At 42.3% G+C, this 20377-nt stretch overlaps 1 protein-coding gene across 1 annotated transcript in view; it reads right to left on the reverse strand.

The window, feature by feature from the left end:
• Positions 1 to 20377, reverse strand: part of NFXL1 (nuclear transcription factor, X-box binding like 1) — a 93394-nt gene that overhangs the window by 35603 nt on the left and 37414 nt on the right. Inside the window, exons 16-18 of the mRNA XM_006019028.3 lie at positions 18449 to 18589; positions 12101 to 12267; positions 5185 to 5254 (exon numbers count right to left, since the gene is read on the reverse strand). Coding sequence (XP_006019090.1) covers positions 5185 to 5254; positions 12101 to 12267; positions 18449 to 18589 — 378 coding nt within the window. The remainder of the gene's footprint in view (positions 1 to 5184; positions 5255 to 12100; positions 12268 to 18448; positions 18590 to 20377) is intronic.

The following is a 20377-nucleotide window of genomic DNA, read 5'->3' on the forward strand; positions in this document are numbered from 1 at the left end:
CATCCACCCCTCCTCCTGTGTCCAGGCATTTTGTAACCTGGTCATAAAAAGAGACTAGATTGGTCAGGCATGATCTGCCTGCCACGAGCCCGTGCTGGTTTCCCCTCAGCATAATTTGTCTTGCTGGGCTCTCACAAATGTGAGCCTTGATAATTTTTTCAAAGACTTTGCCAAGGATGGAGGTGAGACTGACTGGCCTATAGTTGCCCGGGTCCTCCTTCCTCCCCTTCTTGAAATTGGGGACCACAGTGGCCCTTTTCCAGTCCTCCGGGACCTGGCCTGTGTGCCACGAGTGTTCAAATATTCCTGCCAGTGGCTCTGTAATGATGTCGGCCAGTGCCTTCAGCACCCTCGGATGGAGCTCATCCGGGCCTGCCAGCTTAAAGGCATCCAGTTCTTCCAAGTGACCATCTCAGGGTCTACGCATGGTAGTCTGGCGCCTTGCTGCTGCCTCTCTACAACCCCAGTGAGAGACTTGTCCTGCCCCTCACTTAGGAACACTGAGGCAAAGAACTCGTTGAGGAGTTCAGCCTTGTCCCCTCTGTCCGTCACCAATTGTTTCTGCCCATTTAGCAGGGGTCCTATTCCTCCCTGGGCCTTCCTTTTACTCCCAATATATCCAAAAAACAATTTCTTGTTGTCTTTTACTTGGGTTGCCATCCTCAGCTCCATGGTAGCTTTGGCCCGTCTAACTGCCTCCCTACAAGCACGAGCAGAGGAGGTATATTCATCTTTGGTGATCTCTCCCTGTTTCCACTTTTTATGTGCTCCCCTTTTGTCCCTTAGGCTGCCCTGGATTTCTCTGGTCAGCCAGGGAAGCCTCCTGGCCCCTTTCCCCCTTTTGCCTCGCTCAGGGATCGTCTTGCTTTGTGCCTGAAGGATCATTTCCTTAAGGCACAGCCACCCTTCTTGGGCTCCCATCACTTCAAAACTCCTACTCTGCAGTGCGTCCTTGACTAATCGCCTGAGTTCATTGAAATCAGCTTTCCTAAAGTCTAGCACTTTCACCCTACTAGTTACCTTACCCACTCGACGTGGGTATATGACATGATATATAAATTATGTCATGTCCTAAGCCAGATCTAACTGGTATAAAACCACTGAAACTCTAAGTGACCTTTAGCTGCCTTCTGACCTTTTTCTCTCACACCTTATAAACTTCTCTCACTTACGATATTTCTCACATGGTTAATAATATTCTTTGTTTCATCCTCTCTTACCCAAACTCTGCAAGCAAATGCTATACTATATCGCTGTTAAGCAGCTCAAAGCCTACTACAGCTGAAAAACAGAAAGAGAAGGTAGGATAGTTTTTTAAAATACAAGGATTATGGTACTGACAAGTTAAACTATATCAAATCATGGTGAATAAAATACAACTAAAAACTTATCTCTGTCATAACAAATACTGACTACACAGACCAGCCAAGCACATTAGTGAAACAATTTAAACAAAGATCTACATATACAGTTATGAACCTACATGCTTAGAAAGGTCTAACTCAGGAAAATATCCTTTTTAGAACTGCCCCAAAACATTTTAAAATGTATTATGGATAAAGAATCTGAGTAGTCATTACTGATGGAAAAACTACAGTTTCCTCTAACAGGATATTGGATTATAACTACCAAATAAAGAAAGTACTTCAAAAAGTTTAACTGGCATCTGTGACAGTATAAAAATCCTTGCTGTTCCCTAATGCAGAAAGGAAATCTGGACAGAGAGAGAGAAAGAGGCTATGGAAGTCCTTTGAATATTTTGCACTACTGTAGCCAAAACAAAGTATGGAACCTGGCAAGATCTTATAGTTCCTGTTATATCTTTTAAGGCTCTGGACAATATAATTGTTTTTCATAATTCCCCAAAGTAACAGAAGACTTAAAATTCAGCTGTTATATTATACAGTCTCTTACAAATTTCACCAATCCTGAAGTAAAAAGACAGTAGTGGCTAAAGACTAGCACTTAAGAAATAAAATACTGCCTTTCAATTAATTGCTTTTCATTACTTTATTATTCTGGACTGTGAACTGCAACAGAGGCCATGGACAGGCATTAGATTTGGATCAGGAAAAATGCCTTCCTTCTGGCACAAAAAGCCAGCATATAACCATCTAAGTGTTTTTGTGCAGAAGATAACAGGCTCTTGTGGTTTGAACCATCCCAGGACTCTGGGAAGGATCCAGCCATGGGCATCATCTTCCCCCTACTAGGCAGGCAACAGGGGTGACCTGGATTTGTGCACAGGATGGAGGGCATTTCCCCACAGCTCAACCCATCCCGGGGACTACTACAGGTCAAGCTGTGCTGCCTACTACCCCTCACATAGACTGGGTTTACCCTATTCTGTGAGAGGCTGAGGGGTTTTTTCCACAACCTGAACTGACCCAGGGAGAAATCCACAGCGACTGCCTCCATACACAGAACCAGGTCTGTGCATAGGGCAAGCAGCAGAGGCACTGTGGCTGCAACCCTTCTGGAGCTCCTGTCATGGTGAAATGCCCCCAGCCCTGGCACAGATGGTGGTCACCCTAGCTATACAAGAGTGGGAGGTGGGGGCATTCCTCTGCAGCTCGCCCCATACTGGGACACCTGGGATAGGTCAAGTTATGCTGCCTCTTCCAGCTACTCTGTTTTGCAGGGGAGTCTGCAAGCTACTTATAACGGGGCTCCCTCAAGAAGGGGGACCCAAGGAGCTGTCCTCTAGCCCTCCTGCCTGAACAGCTGTGTGACTCTCCACCCAGGGAGCTGGAATGCCTGTATAAATACCAACCCCACAGTTTCACAGTTGGCAGAAATCCAACCTCAATTATTTCACAATGCATTCTATTAATTTCCTAATGAAATGCCCATTGTGAAAACATTTGCCTGCTTCTTCCTCTGCTACTATATTATCAGTATGCTCTGGACTTTTAATGATATCCTTCAGACAATATTTTCATTTAAACCATTCATCTCCCACTGTCTATTGCAGTATTTTGACAATGTGGCCTGACAAGTAGAATTTCTGCTCTAGAAAAGATATGTATTACATTCAGTAATTTAATTTGTTTTAAGTTGTCATGCTTTGATTTTCAAAATTTATCTAACATTCCTCCAGGACTTTTGTTCCTTTTCCAAGTTCCTACTTGTAGCTTGGTTCACTGAAATCATACATGACATAAGATTTTCAATTTCATTCTGAGAAAAAAAAAAATGACAGGCAGGTTTTCAAAGCCTCCAAAGCCATAGAACCCTATTTGTGCCCGTTACCCTTGAACCAAATCACTTAAACCTTGCTACAAAGGGGGCCACAATTGGCTGAGTCTCTGCAGATTGCAGAAATTAAATATTCCCAAACTTGATTCTTCAATTTTGCACTTGTTTTACTTATTCACACATCTTTTAAAAGCAAATAAACAAGTCACTGAGAAAAAAGGATCCTGGTTTTCTCCATTTAAAAATGGCAAATTCATATATATATAGCCAAAGACTATATACATGTATGTATGTATCAATTGAGCACAGTGTTTTATTGATATTTACAATTTTAAAGCAATATGGAAGCCTACCAATGCCTCAATTATTAAAATAAAATAAATTCTAAATACCTATAAATTTTGGTATTTGATTTTGGGTTTTTATCATGAAAAATCAGAGCTCCCCCTACCCGCTTCGCTCACCAGATCATAGGTCCAGGCCCCTCAACCCCAAGCCACAGCCTCCCAGCCCTGCAGGTACAACTCATTCCCCAACCTCTGCCCCCTGCCGGTGCCCTGCACTCCCCACCCACAGCCCTGTCCTCCCTCCACCCCAGCCCTGCCAGGGACCCGGGTCCAGAGTCCCCTGTACCCCGCAGCAGAGTCCAAGCCCCGGCTGCCACCCATGGCCCTGAGTGGGAAGCACAGTATAGAGCCCAGCTTCTCCTCCCCTAAAGGCGGCACAGCTGGAGCAGAGCCCATGGGGGAGGGCGGGGGGAAGGCTGCCCGCTGCAGGCTTGGGGCTCCCTGTCCTGCTGCCTCCACAGCCCAGCAGGCAAGACCTGGTATGGCACAGCAAAGCAGGACTGGGCAAGGAAGCTCCTTGCCTCTGTGAGCCCCACACCACTCTGGCAAGGCACCCCTGCCCACCTGGCAGCAGCGAGGGGCAGAACTCCGCACTGCCAGAGGGTCAGTCTAACTCATGGCACTTTCTGTGAAGCACCACGAGTTAGACCAGGGAGTTACACATCTGTCAGCACCCTTAAACTGGTCTTGTGCGAACAGTGTGGATTGTTTTCTCCCATAATGACAAACAGGCTAACAACCTGGGATGCTTTTTATATTAGGCAGAGGAAAAGGTAGGAGAGATTATTCCTTCTCTGCTACCCTCCTTCTTTTGAAACAAAATAGCAATTTTCTTATATATAAGACACCCCCAAATGAAATACACACCTTGTTTTCGGAAAAATTATTTTTCCAGAATCACAGCTGACCGTATGGCAAAGTAAATCCTCCTGGGAACACAGAGCATCAAGGAAGTGTGACACCCATAAGTTCCTGGTGCAAGTTGCCTCATCCAAGCTATCTTCTCAGATGCCACACTTCCTGGATAGTCTAAGTTTCCAGGAGGACAACTTATTGTAGGTCACACAAGGTTAGGCTCTAGCCCCTTGCAAAGACAGTAGAAAGACTGTTAGCTTTCCTATAAGTAGTTCTTTATATAAGTTCCTATAAATAAAGTGTTGTTTCCACATAGCAAGCCTCATAAAGATACTACTAACAGCTCACCTGCTGCTTCAGGCACAAGCTACAAGGCTGAGAGAGGTTCAATGCACGACTTTGCAGTGTGCGTTTTAAGCAGAGAAGCTGCTTTCTTTGCTGGAGAAGCGGCACACCAGGAGACAGTGTATGTGTCATGCAGCTGCCAATATGGCAATGCTTGTGGGGGAGGGGAAGGTGTGCACTGTACATGAGAAAATCAGTACCTACCTGTGATCTCCCTGCCTGTATCATACCTGTTTTTTTCACATTGAAAACCTGTATTGCCTGTAGTGGGGTATGGGTGGAAGAAATTGCAACATGTAGCCCCCTCCCAGATATTTCCCACACAAGTACCTAAATTTATGAAAGCAAGGAATGACAATCCAAAAAAAGGCGGCAGATGAAAAACACTGCTTCCTCAAAAGGCCTGAACAAAGAACATTACTTTACCACTGCAGATTACCTCTTTTGGACACTGATTTTGGCAAGAAGTAAGGAGGTCCTTTTCTTTCAAGTCAGCACAAGTTATTTTTCTGTTAAAAAGAAAAAAAAAAAAAATGAATTTGTAACAAAAACTGAAACAAAAAATAAATAAAAAAACAAGTCTAATTATTTAATATTTTTTGCACTGTACACAGATATAGCTTCAGTTGCCACAGGTTTTATCCAACAGTAGCTTTCCCAACTAAGACTTATTTGAGAACAGTTTTTACTTTCTGCTACATAGCAATTTATAATGACCGCCATCTTCACTAGCATTAGCCCCAGGTAGATTGCACTGCTTCAGTAATGTAACGAGAAGTTTGCATGGGATATTTAACATATGCAATTCAGAACCTCCATGAGCAGGCATTTATTTTTCTTAATTCACTTCTGAAGCATAATGAAACTTCCCCTTATTCCTTTTTTTAGTCAAGTTTGGAAAGTTTTGTTTTAAAGGTTGTCTGGCATTCTTTTCCCCTATGGATTCATCTGCACCTCACAATGAACAAGGCATCTTGCATTTCAGATAAAAATTTGCTCAGGCCATTGATGTTGTTCTGTGGCACTTTTTTATCTTATTTTTTTTTAACCCATTTTGTTGTTTGGAACACCAGACTTTTACAAAGCATTTTATACTTACATAGAATTCATTCAAAGAGTTGAAGGCATTTAATGTCTATTACTGATGACAACCTTCACTGAATAGCTTTAGGCTCTTACAAAGGCAAAGTCCTCAATCACAAATTGCATTTTGCAAAGAAAACCCAAAGTTTGTTGTGACACTTGCAGCATATTCACCACAGTTGCCATACATGTACCCACAGGAGTTCAAGTAATTCGGTTTTTTGGTCACAAAAACCCTCTGATCACTACCAGCTTCTCTGCTCTCCCAAAGGAGAGCATGGATAAGAGGTGGAACTGTCCCATTCTAGAAAGACACATCCATCCCACAAAAGCTATACTCAGCTAGCGGATGTGGGACTTTCCCCATGCCAGCATGGGAACAAGCACGAGTGGCAGTGGGGTATTTACACCTGATCTCCCGCCCCACCTGCCTCTGCCCTGGGGTGGGTCATTCTAGTCCACAGCCAGAAAAGGTTGCCTACCTCTGATCTAGTCAATAGATTTTTTGATCCAAGAGATACTGAGATCATTTTGATAACTAAAGGCTTTATTGAATATGCATTAAAATTTATTAAAAGGCTTTTGGGAAAAAAACAGCATATGCTAGAGTCCAGAGGGTAATACACCACTGGTTTCCATCTCACTCACAGGCAGTAAAAAGAAACTGAGGGTAGGCTGCAGATGCCCCATTCTTCTTACCCTCTTATAGGAGCAGGAAGTGAAATGTGGTGTACATGCACCCCTGACAGACACTTCTAGTCACTCGGGTGCTCCCGTGGCATCCAAAAGGACATATACATTAAGAACCACAAATCACAAGATAATTTTGAACTTGCACATATGTTTGTGTTATTCTATTCTGGTTTGTACTACTAAAAATAGCATCTGACAAAGTAGGCTATCACTTACAAAAGTTCATGCCTCTTTGAACCAGTCAGTCTCCAAGGCATGTGCATCCTGAATGCCCTCTGCCTATATTCAAGAGTTAATATCCCCCCTTACACCGAGGTTTCCACAGATGTGATTAAACAGATAGTCTCTATTTGTACTGTGGAAACTTACTGGATGATGGTAATCTAAATACAACAGGTAAGAGAACTTTTACACAGACTGCAAGCATCAAGACTGGAGGGTAGGGACCCCCATAAATTGCACTGGAAGTGCCCCCCACAGCAGCTTCTTTAATCTTCCCATTTCACTGCTTGCTCCTACCTGCCCAGTTGGTGGAGGTTTTAAATATGTCACAGATTTTGCTTCCCCAGTGATCAGCAGGGCCCCTCCACCAATCAGGAGCAAGGAGGGAGGCAAGCAGCAAAATGAAAAATATTAAAAGGAACCACTGCAGGGGGCACTTCCAGCACAATTTATGGCAATCCGTACTGGGGGGAAGTGAGAGGAGAACGGGGGGAGGGAGAACAGAGCAAGAAAACAGTTTATCCCAGAGATTTCTATAGGAGAAAGATGCAAGTATTGAATAAAAAGACATGCTTCATATGTCAGTAGCTTACAGTCAGTGGGTTATTTGAGTTTTTTTCTTTTACTTCAAAGCTGCCTGTAATATTAGGTGAATACCTTTTTATCTCTTAAAAAAGAAAATCAAACTGGTGAATGGGAAGGCACAGAGCTACATTTCTCAAACATCTAAACCAGGGCTGTTCTCAGGGTGGACCTGGTCCCCAATGATGCCTGCAGGTCTCAGACTGGCCCCACACAGGATATAGGGTTGGTCTGTGGCCTGATCCAACCCAGAGACCGGACCCATATGTGTCATATAGCTCACAGGGCTAAATGAGCTTGGTACCCTTGACCTAAACCAGGGGCATGCACTTATTTTGGGTGGAGGGCTGCTTAACGAGTTCTGGCAAGCTGTCAAGGGCTGCAAGGGTAGTCCCACCCATTGACAGGTGCCCTGCCCTCAATCACCATCTTGGGACCAGAAGTCCCACCCCCTAACCCCTGACTTTTGCCACCAGAAGTCCCTCACCTTGCCCCCAGAAGTACTCCTTTTGGGAAGGGGGTTCACCATCTTGGCACTGGAAAAAAAAAAATTGTATACTAAAAATCAAACGTTAACAATAACATATTTTAATTTTATTTTGTCCTGATTTGTGTGTTTGTGTGGTGTATATAGAGGTGATTGCATAATAGCTCAAAAGGAAATCTTATTCTTGTATATTGTAGGGGAGTATGGAGGGGTGGGTATGGGGTTTGTGGGGGGCTCTGTGTGTGTGTGTGGAGGTGGGTGGATGGGTATGAAGGATTTGTGGGGGGAGTGTTTGTGGGAATGTGTGTGTATGGGTGGGTATGGGGTTTGTGGAGGGGGAGGGAGCTTTGGGTATGTAGCAGTGAGCAGAGCTCCCCCCAGAGGCACATGTGTGAGGGACAAGGGGGTGTGTGTAGAGGATGCTGTAAGTGGGTGCAGTGTTTGTGGGGTGTGTGATTGTGTGTGGGAGAGGGTGTGGTTGTGGGGCTTGTGGGAGAAGGTTTGCAGGTGTGGGGTGGGGGATGTGCATGGGACACCCCATGCAAACACCCCTGAACCGGTTAGCACCGGCACCCCGCCACAGCCCAGAGTCTGAGCACCCTTAAGCACCTCCTTGCCACCGCCAGCAGCGCACAGCCCCAGCGTGCCTCACAACTACTCCAGACTCACCCCCACCAGAGCAGATTATCTGGAACCGGCGCACGGCCCTGACCTGGCCCACCCCGTGTTGCCAATCCATGATGTGTCCTGCCACCCACTGGGCACGCAGTGAGGCTGGGGCAGCTCCACAGCTGGACTGACTTCCTAGGTAGCCCAGGCAGTGGTGGCTCCTTCCAGCTGCCACCAGCCACAGCCCCGCAGTATCAGTGGGGACCTGCACTGCACAGCCCCAACCCCGCACACCCCACACCTGCTCTGGGCCCAGAGGTGGCAGTAACACAGCATAGATGCATGGCAACCCTGTGTGGGCTCCGGGCAGATGTAATAGGAAGTGCCAGCAATGGGAGGGGGAGGGGCCACTTTTACCCTGTGCTGAGCAGCAGCTTCTGTCCCACGCTGCCATGCTGAGCCTAGGCGAGTGAACTCAAAGCAGGCGTGGGGCACACAGGGTCGGAGCTTTGCAGCGTGGGTCCCCACCAGTACCACAGGGCTGAGGCCAGTGGTGGCAGCAGCTGGAAGGAGCCTCCTGTCACCTGGGCTGCCTAGAAAAGCAGTGTGCCCTTTGCTGCATGCCCAGAGGTGGCAGGATGCCCCATGGCTGGATGGTGCCTGCGCCAGGGGACCAAAGGACCCCCTGCAGGTTGGACAAAGACCTGCTGTGGGCCAGATCCAGCCCACGGGCTGTATTTTGCCCAGCCCTGATCTAAACTAATGCTAAAAACACATACGCACGCAGAGCCAACTAAATACTTTCATAAAGAAAATTAAAAACTTAGCTAATAAAGGGGCAGTCACAGTCTGGTCTCCAACCATAGGCAGTACTGAAAGCATCAAAACTGGATATCTTTCTAAAAAGACATCCTGTTGCTCAACCAGAAGTTAACAGGCTTGATGCAGCACTTGCTGCAAGAGGTCTTATTACCTATGTTACACAGGAGGGTCAAACTAGATGACTGTATTTGTTCCTTGTGGTTCTAATGTCTTTGAAAAAGTTTCTACAAACCTCTATAATTACAATTCTGCAATATGTTCTAGTGGAACTTGACTGATTACAATTCAAAAGAGCCTAATTTTCTTTTACAGCTATTTTATCTGGTCCTCTTATTTAATGAAAAAGAAAGAAATAGAATTGGCATAGCAGGTACTATAATATTAGTACCAAATAATTAGACATGAGCAATTCATAACAGTAATAATATAAAACGTTAATGTGCTCTAAATCAAAAGTCACAAGCCCAAGAAAATTATTTAAAGCTCAAAAAAAAAAAAAAAATGATAAAGATATGAAACTACATAATTTCTTTTAAAAAGTTACTGCTACTTACAGGATTTACTTTACATGCCTGTTACCTCACTGTAATCAAGGGTAAGTAGCTAAATGAATATCATAAGTCTATGATTCTTTCCTCCTAATATACTTATTATATCAATAAGTATTTTAAAACATTGGCTGATGTTTGTATACCAAAAACACTCCCATAATAATTCTGGAGATACTTTAAGGTCAGAAGATTAAAAGTTGGACCTATTTTTGTGTCTCATTGAAGAATGACTCAACCATTTAAAGGTTGTCAGACACAAAATAACTATGTATAGTAACTAACAGGTGTGAGCACCTAATGAGATGGAATAGATTTTTTTTATTTCTATTTCTTTGGAAGTTTACTTCAGAAGGGTCAAATTCCCAGCATGACATAAGCTGGAAACCTCCATGCTAATGACTTCTGAGGACTGCTCCACCATGCATTAACAAGTGTTACATTCTGTCTGTGGCTTGAGTTAAATAGTCCACTGGTTCCTTCAAGTGCCATTTCCTTTTCCTGAGCAAAAGGTTCAAGTACAAGCATATGCTAAGATAAAAGCTTAACCCCACAGGGAGATAGCAAGCTAAACTGAGGATAATGCTATTTCTGTAGAAACAGTCTCAACAAACACACCATATAATAAGAGCATCCCCAAAAGCACTCAAGCTAGCAAGTAAAAATGAGAAGTTATCTTCAAAGAAGAATTATAAGGTAAGTAATTTTTCCTTCCTTAAAGGTATCACAGTTCTCATTACTAAACACTAAACAGCTTCTGGAAAAGCCAAAAAGAAAACAAAGAATAAATCTGTGCACCACATTTCACCTCCTGCTCCTGTAAGATGGTAAGAAGGATGGGGCAACTCTAACCTTCAGGTTCTTCTTACTTACCCTAACAGTGAGCTGAAAATCTTGAAACAATATTTGGGACCATACAGCAAGCAACCAGAAGGTTTTAAGGGTTTTTTTTTTCTTTTTAAAAAGGACAGCAAATAAATCTCCTGATGACCAGGAGATAATCAACACAGAAAAGCCTCACTGAAGTAAAAAAAAAAAAAAAAAAAGAGCCAGCTGAACAAAATCTAATTTCAAAACAAAGAACTACCCCAAATAAGTGAAAATGTAAAGTAGGAGAATTTGGCCTGTTTTGAAAAAAAAAAAAAAAAAAAAAAAGATACTACAGATGCAAACAAAACAAAAAACCCCAAAAGCCCTGGGAGCCAGTTCCTTCTCTAAGCACAAAATCCATGACATAGATAGTCTCTCACTGTAACATCCCAGCAAAAAATAATACAAGTTTTGCACAAGCTAGGTTACAGCAAAAAATTAATACCATCAAATCTGAATGGTCTCCAAGCCCTCTGAGGCCCGCTTCAAGAAAACCCTTATTGGCTTTAGATACAGAATATGAAAAACAGCACTAACGGGATGACCATATGACTGTTGAATGAATGAGATACACAAAGGTGGAGATAAAACTCAAATAAGTCCAGACCATCAGGACCATCACCCTATATTAATAAAATCTGGTATAAAAAGGTAGCTTGGTCAATAAACTCTAAAGATAATTTGTGAATCCAAATTACTACCAGTCAAATAACAACCAATAAATAAATAATAAAAAACAGCTCAACCAAAGAGGTGAATAGCTCAGGGGAGCAACCAAATGAAATTCATCAGCAAGCAGTCACAAATGAATAGGTAGGTAAAGGCACTGCTTCCCCATTCACGCTGCATGGAAGACAGAACATGTCACTGGTTGAAGTCTAATGGGAGTAGACCATCTCATATTGGAAGGCTGTGACTTGAGAGTGATCATACCTATGATCGTAGTAAATGAAATCTTTCAAGTTTTCCAATAAAAAAGTCAATGTCTTAAAAATGGAAAAAGTTCAAAAGGAGGTTTTTTTCACAAGTTTATATTTGTATATAGCATAAGGAACTTATTACAGAACTTTAGTTTTAAAAAGGTCTTTATCAATCCTGGTATTTTTGTATAAACACATGTATCCTAAAACTTTGAAAGACAACATCCATTTGTGTCAAACATTACAAAAATTCAACCATAGGCAGAAATCAATTGTGACCTTAACACACAATGAGAGCCTGAATACCAGTATATTAAACCATGATAGTGAGTCAGATTTGAAAGTACTGAAACTAAATTGATATTTGTAATGCTGCTTTTTTTTTTTTTTTTTTTTAGGACCTCTTACTGGTTATGTAGCCTTCACATGAAGTTAAAAGAAAAAATACATTACAAATGCTTCCTGCAAGCAAGTAGCAATATCTGTTTTCAGAACTGATTCCAAGCGTTATCTACTTACATGCACTCAATATACAGGTTTAAGAGTTTGCAGTGACACTTTATTTTCAGCATTTGAATACATGGTGGACACTCCCCAGGATGACATGGCAAGATGCATCGGTGAGGACAGCCAGGTGGTCGTGGTTTGGTACACTCCTCTTCACACTGCAGACATTCTGGACCTGCCTAAAACAACAACGATTTTCACTAAGCAGTAGATGACTGCTGATTGGACAACACTGGTCGACTCCCATATTTAGAAAAAGAAACTTGAGAAAAAAAAGACAGAATACACGAGCAAAACCATTTGCTTTTCTTCATCTGGTTAGCCCTTCAGAAAAATAAATACTAAACTATGCTTTAAAGAAAAGAATTGAAGGAATGCAATCAGTGGGAGGTCAGAGTCCTATATCCCCTCCTAGACAAAAAAAAAAAAAAATCCACTTCAATGTTAACACTGGATAACTGCCACTCAGCTTATTAATTCATTCCATATGAAGAACTACTTTAAATTTCCCTGGTTAAAATTTAAAAGTACTAAGTCAGGGGGTGGCATAATTTAGGTTACAACTATAAAATTTTACTTCTATTCTCTAGCAATACAGATTATCATGACATCACACTCTGAAATACAATATATTTATTTTCTACAAAAGCTTCAAATACACACACAACCACTTGCTGTATTTTCAACTGAATACACACACTGATTTGTATAACAGCCTGGCAAATACCGACTTAGTGCTAGATTTTAAAAGGTACTGGGTGCATCTACATGAGACACTAACTACACAGTAGCCTAATAACACTGTGTAGTAGCGTGCCAGGCAAAACCCATGCTATTAAGCAACAGCAAATTAATGAACGTGTAGATGCACCCACTGGGCGTCTATACATGCACTGGATCTGGGAGCAGTTCACTTGCAAGTAAACTACTCGTGAGTAAATGCTCCTGGGCAGGAGTCCACAAGTCCAGGGAGGCAGGAGCAGATTTTCTGCTAATGGCAACAAACTGCTTCTGCTTCCTGGGGCTCTGTAATGAGGGTGCTAGCCCAGGGTCTGGCAGGGAACACTGAGCCAGGAGACAGCCATCTCCTGACCAGGGCTGGGACACTGCTCCCTGCCCCCAGGCAGCTGCCTGCTGCCGGGGTAGGGGACAACATCCCCCTGCCCTGGCAGGAGGGAGCTCCTGCCCCCAGCTCCCTGATCAGGGGCAAGGGATTTGGAAAGAGCTGCAGGGGAGGGGCAGGTCCCAGCCTCCTGCCCCTATTTACCAGTGGGGCAGCTAGCAGCGAGCCCACAGCTGGGTGAGGAATCCCCACCAGCTAGCTGCCCCACTGGCAAATCAGGGCAGAGGGCTAGGACCGGCCCCACCCCTGCAGTTCTTTCCAGGCCCAGTGCCTCAATCGCCTGATCAGGGCATGTGGCTGGGACCTGCCCCGATGGGGACAGTTCTGAGTGATTGTGGGGTAGAGGCTGGAAAGCCTGTTCCCTGCTCAGCTCCACGATCATGCAACTGGGTGAGGAACAGGTTCCCCAGCCCTGCCAGCAGGAAGCTCCCAGCGCCAGCTCCACAACCACAGGGCCAGCACTAGGAGATCCTTATCTCCCAGCCTGAGCTCCCACTAGGTGCATCTACATGCAGCAAAGTCAACGGCTACAAGTGCACCAGTATTACAGCACAGTAAACTAATTAATTCTGCTGTAAGCACTGTCAGGGACAATACTGTATTATGAAGAACTATTTACTGCACTGAAATGCACATGTAGATGCTGACCAGGGGTGTAAATTGCTCCCAGTCAGCCCAGCCAGCCAGGGGCCTGCTCTGCCCCAGCTCAAACTGCTGCTGTCCCAGGCACACATGTAGACGCTGTGCCTGGGAGTACTTTACTCTGGCTCAAACTGCTTCAGAGTGTATTGCTTCGCATTAACTGCACGAGTAGATGCACCCACTAAGGTGCCTACCTGCCTTAGCCCAGTATTCCATTCTATATTCAAGAATACCAGTAAAGTTCCCAGCCCTGGTCTACAGGACAGTTCACTGCAAAGGAAAATTAAGTACATACATGCATCGTTCTGAAGATCTTTTAGGCCCCAATCCTGCAACCAGATTCACACAGATAAGCAGACCTGACTCATCACTGGAACTTTAAAGAGCACAGCACAAATATTTTTTGCACATGATCACAGCCCAATCCTCAACGATTCATAAATCAGTCAAAGCGAAAGCAAAGTTTCTCCCAAAGGTGTGTGCATCGCTCTTCCATTAGGGCTATTTCCATGACAAATTTCAACTCTCTGCGGCTTGGACTTTATGACTGTACAACTAAGCGCATAAGATTTTTTCTTCTCTTTTTAAATAGTAAAAGGTATATTTCATCCTGTTCTTACATAACTAATCTGTTTTTGGTAAAGTTTCTTTTAAAAGTGCCAGTTTTGCTTAAGCAAAAATTGTCACCCCAAAAAATTCCATTTCCAGAAAGCCAGAAGCAACTGTAAGTATAATGAAGACAATATCATAATTTAATCAAAGCATGTTAAGGCATAGAACAGAATAGATTTACACTATTCTTCTCCCCAGCAAAATGTGAAGAAAACTTAAATTTGTAATGGGAAGGTATTGTTCAGTTATAGAATATGTTTCTTGCATATTTTTCTTTCCTTTTTTTAAAAAGGCTGGTTTGTTAAATCTGCAGTTTAGTTTAATCTGCTAGATAAAACAAAATGTGTGTGCTGATGGTCAAGAATGATTTAAAAAATAAACCTGAGAAATGAATTACTGATATCCTACACCATTTGTAAGCTCTTTCGCAATAAAATTTTAAGCCATTTTGGAAGAAAAAACTATTACATTACATTAACTGAATGTGCATACACCAATAATATTATTGGATTAAAATGTTCTGTTTAGGACTAGGACAAAAAGACTCCATTTGAGACCTGGAGACCTTAAAGGTTAAATACTTTTTCTTGTGGCTGCTGTAACTAGGTTTAAAAATTATTCCAGTAGGGTTATTTACTTAGCAAATTCTAATCAACTTGAGCACAGAGTCAAGGAAACAGAGGTTCCAATGGTAAAGATAAATCTCATTACTGAAGGGTAGCTAGAGACACAGATATAAAGCAAAAAAAAAAAAAAAAAAAAAAATCAGTATTGCTTTCATTCACACATTCAATTTTTACATTTAGAAAGTGTGTCATTATGTTGTCAAACTTTTACATTAATATAGTTTTAAAATCACGTAAACTGTATTATGAAAGATTAATGAAAATTCACTTATTGTTTAACAGCATCCAATTGACAAAGGAATGATGCATTTACTTCTATTATTCTCAGAAGCTGGCACCTAGCATAGAGGTTTATTCTTATGGCCTCTAGCTAGCCATCAAGTATATTTCCTAACTGGCACTCCCTGTCTGCTGGCAGGTAGAATATTTGAGACGGACCTAAAGACATGAACGTGGAGTAAAAAAGGAAGGGTCTTCACCATGCATCACATGTAAATACATTCAGACTAAGGAACAGGTGATGCATGGTAAAGCTCCCCCACTCTTTTTTTACTCTGCAATAAATTGTTTTTATGTCTATACCTTCCACCTCACAAACCTAAAATGTAGTTAAAATGTAGTTGATAATGTGAAGTCAATTACTGGATTTCTCACCAAAAGATCAATTTGAAGCTGGACTAGTGAAACACAGGCCTGACCTCCACACATTTTAACCAGTGTAACTAGAAGGTGTTATTTTAAAACCGACTGGCCCATGTGTGAATGCTCATGAGTTTAGATCTGGCTCACATTGGTAACTTATTACTTGTAAGATAAAGTACTATAACCAGCTTGATACTAACAGAAATGTGTTCAAATAAAAGCCTGCATGGGTTTAATTAAACTTTTTAAAATAGTTTTTGGTCAAACTACATTTTGGGCATTGACAAGGTCTACACAGATTGTTTCTTAACAAGCACACAGTTGCAGATAACTAATCTGTACTTATTCCAAAAGGGAAGTAATGCTGAGAGAACTTCATGCACGCATAGTTTAAATTTTAGAATTATTTCTGAAGCATTTATAGTTCAGCCAGACCCAGATAAGGAAACAATGGAAGGATGAGTACATATCTTTACAATAATTTATTTAAGGTTGAAAGACAAAACTAAGCGAAAAGGAAAGATTGTATATAAAAAACGGGTATACTAGAGAATGGAAAAAAAATATCACCTTTATTGGCTTCCTCCTCTCCGCTACTTATATGCAATGAGTCCTACCCTTTACAGCCTCTGCCCCTCCTTGTTCTCCCTTCAATAATGCTAGCCTTCCTTCAAGAATGCTTCCAAAAGAATCCTCAAGCTTTTTCCATGCTGCTCAAAATAAAAATATTGCTTGGGTTTTAAGGAGCAACTGATAGGCATGCTCAAGAGTTCTGCTAGAACTGAGATTTACAGAGGGATCCTTCTAGTTTTGGACTGAGATACAAAATATAACTTTTGATCTAAAAGTTATACTCTGTATCCCAACTCTGTAGCTGCTCAATAAGCCAAATTTTCTGGATGTTCAAATAAAGGCAGACAATAAATAAAAAGAGAGCAAGTTTGTAATGCTCTCTCTTCATATTAACAACTGGTTCAAAGAAGTCACTGAAATTACTGTGAGCAACAGAAGCCTGTGCTTTTACTTCAATTGGAACTTTATACTGGCCATATCATTAATCTTCAACGTATTTGGAAGGTCCAAAAATTTGGACCTGGGCAGTTTCCAAAATCTTGCTTACAAAATACTTCATAAAAAGATCATCTAACAGATTGAAGCATTAAATGTAAGAATATTTCATGAAAAGTTCCCAAATCAAGATAAGATTCATGTTATCCTTGAGCTGAGTATGCCAACGTGAAGCTCGCTCTTCACCTTAGCAGTTTTCTATAAATTTCCAAGTAGTGCAACATTTCAAACAATTCTTTCTCCTCCAATTTCCACAAAAGAAGAAGAAAACCCTTGAAACAAGGATAGATAGATTCTGTGACCTTAGTTGCCTTTAGTGGCCACAATAAAGATGGTTTCCAGTGCTGCTACAAATGCTTTTGTGGACAGCAAACAGACTTGCAGCTCAAAACTAGGCAAGATAAGAGATCTTCTATAATCTCATCTTTGATTCGTTAGAACTTCAGCAACAGTCATCTTCTAACAGGGGTGGGCAACCTACAAACCTCAGATCAGATCCACACCACAGAAATGGGCTTCAGCAATGGGGGTTTTCCCAACGCTGCAGCAGGGAGAAGCAGCAGCAGCAATGACGACTTTCCCCATGCCATGGTTGGGAGAAAGAGTGATGGCGGTAGTGGAATGGCTAGAATTGACCTGAGCTAAGTCTCTTCAGCCTGGATTCTGAAAAGGTTGCCAAGTATAGTTTCACATAAATAATATGGTACTATAGGAATTTTTAAACGGTCTCTCTAATAAGACCTTTTGATAGATATTAACATGCAACACCAATGGTTTTTTGCAGATTCATTTTTCAATTCTCGCATGCTTCTAGTGATAACTGGAACTGAAATACCATTAAAGGGCTAACTGGCCTGCTTAAGTCCTGCATTGCAAGTGTAATCAGCAAGTAACTTCTTCAGATGGTAGTAGGAGATGCACATACGTACCATTCAAGATAAATCCAGATGTCTTAATAAGCAACATAATCCAAGTGAGCTTTAAGATTTTTGATTTTTACAATCTTCCTCCAAGGTCAAAAGAGGCTTTAATGAAAATACCCTAAATTACTATTTTAAATGTTAATAACAGGAAATAACACAGCCTAAATTTTGCAAAACATATCATTCAACAGAATTAAAACAAAGGCCACATACAGGCATTATGTTTCTATCATGAGAATCATCACTCTCCCAGCAGAAAATATGAGTATACAAGCCTTCATTCAATTTCTCCTGGGGGAAACAAGACACTTGAGAGATCTCCTTTGAGAAAAACTCTCTCATAAAAATGAATACCTGTACACTTCCCTCCTGGTCTGGTCCAGAAAGGGAGCAGAGCAGTGGGACAATGCTCCTTGTGCTTCCCTAGACTGTGAATCATCCTGGTCTGGGGAAGGTGTGGAGAACAAGGGGGTGGGGGGTAGGGAGTAAAAGAAAGAGAGGGGCAACTGACTGCACTGCTCCCTCTCCCAGACAAGATTTCTAATGGTAGAAATTTCTCAAAAGTTTCCACCACCAGAAATGAATGCCTGTTCAAGGCCAAAGTTTTAAGCGACTTACTTAAGGTTAAAATAGGAAAGTGGGAACAGAAAGTCCACTGGGATCTCCAATCAAAACCCTGAAACTGCAATAAAAAGGGAACCCTGCCTCAGTACACACACCTTACCTTCTGCTTGTCAGTGTTACCATTTACACTGGTAACTCTGTGACATTCTTTCACGCAGGTATGATTTTGACAGTCAAGGAGCCGTCCACAAAATCTTTTACAGGAGTAGGGTCCTACAGAGTGACACGGTAATGGACTCACCTAAAAGGTTTAAAAAAGGGGAAAAAAAAAAAACAGGGGACTTTAACGTGCATAACTTTGATCTCTTAACATTTTTGCCAAAACACTCTAACTTAAGAAAAAGTTCAAAATCAAATTTCTTTGAATGGGTTGTTTTTTCATTATGCCCATATCCGATGTATATTACATCCGAATGGTTTGCTTCTAAAAAAACAAGCCATCTATTTTTCTCAGATACTGAAAGGCCCAAAAAACTACTACTCCTACAAACTGAACTCCCATATTGCCTTCCTTCACAGCTATTATAAAGTTAATTGTTACTGTACCTTGGCAGGGATGTTGGAAGTGCAGTCATATTTAAGTCTGCCCCAGTTCTAGAATTAAACTACAGAATCTTCTTACACACACACACACACACACACACACACACACATCACTGAAGCCAGTAATATGTAAACACAGAATTTTAAAGTGTGCAACACCATAGAGAAAATGAAACAAACGTGCTCACCCACATTCAACAAGTCAGCAATATGGCTATAGAATTAGAATTTGAGCTCACCAAATTCTTGTCCTTTGCAAACACAATATGTTCATGCACAACACTCTGCAACACTGTTACCTATCCACTAAGAACTGAAAAGTAACGGTCACTTCACAAAGCGACCAACTGGTCACTTCATGCATACAACTTTTGTTTGTACAACATAGACAACTTTCAATCACCACTTTTGTCAAGGAGATAACAGCTAAGGATCATGGAGTTTATATTCCATTATAAATTTATACATGTTAGGGGCTGGAAGGGACCTCATGAGATCATTGGGTTCAGCCCCCCTGCACTTGGGCAGGAAAGACTGCTGGGGTCAGATGACCCCAGTAAGGTTTGCATCAAGTTATTTTTTTAAAGATCTCCAGGGTAAGTGATTGTACCACCTCTGGAGGGAGTCTGTTCCAGACCCTAAGCACTCGAATTGTAAATCATATCTATTCACTTATGTGGTGGGGGGCAGAGGGGGTGGGGCACATTAGAGAGTAAATGGCTCAGAGAAGATCAAGCTTTCATGGTAAACAGCCTACTCATCAAATGTTAGCAGACAAAGTAGGTTGTAACTTATGAAAGATTATGCCTAGCTAAACTAGTTAATAGGGGTGTGGCAAAACAGGCTGTATTCAATTCAGATTCAGCCCGAATCGGGGACAGTGATTCGATTACTTGCTTCGGATCACTGTCCCAATTCGATTCAGCCGAATCCAAATCTAAAGATTCAATGCCGATTCAGAGAATTAGCAATTCAGCCATAGACACAGCTTTATATGTTTTTTCTACATACCTCAAGGTCCCAGGCATGGCTCGTGAATGCTGAGATGGGGGGAAGGGGGAGAAATGGAGTGTCCCACAGGAGTGCACTTGGGGGGCCCCCTGCACCCCAGCAGACCCAGAAGTAGACTAGAAGCTTCCCCAGACCTAGGAGGCACCAGCCGCTGAGCCGGGGGGGGGCCTTCGCACTCTCCAGCAGACCAAGAAGTGGACCAGAAGTGCTTCTGGTCCACTTCCAGTCTGCTGTCGAGTGTGCTGGGGACCCCCCCACGCTCCTATGGGACGCTCCATCTGCCCCAGCATTGCAGCATTCATGAGCTGCCTGATACCTTGAGGTATGTACAAAAAACATTTAAAGCCGTGTCTGCGTCAAATTATCAAATCTTTCCAAATCTATTTGGAGGGTTCCGATTCGATTCAGTGAGATTAAAGGGTCTCCTGACTTGATTCGGAGATTCAGCCATCGAATCAGGCCGAATCGAATCAGC

Source organism: Alligator sinensis, unplaced genomic scaffold (genome assembly GCF_000455745.1).
Source record: "Alligator sinensis unplaced genomic scaffold, ASM45574v1 scaffold134_1, whole genome shotgun sequence".
Classification (NCBI taxonomy): domain Eukaryota; kingdom Metazoa; phylum Chordata; order Crocodylia; family Alligatoridae; genus Alligator; species Alligator sinensis.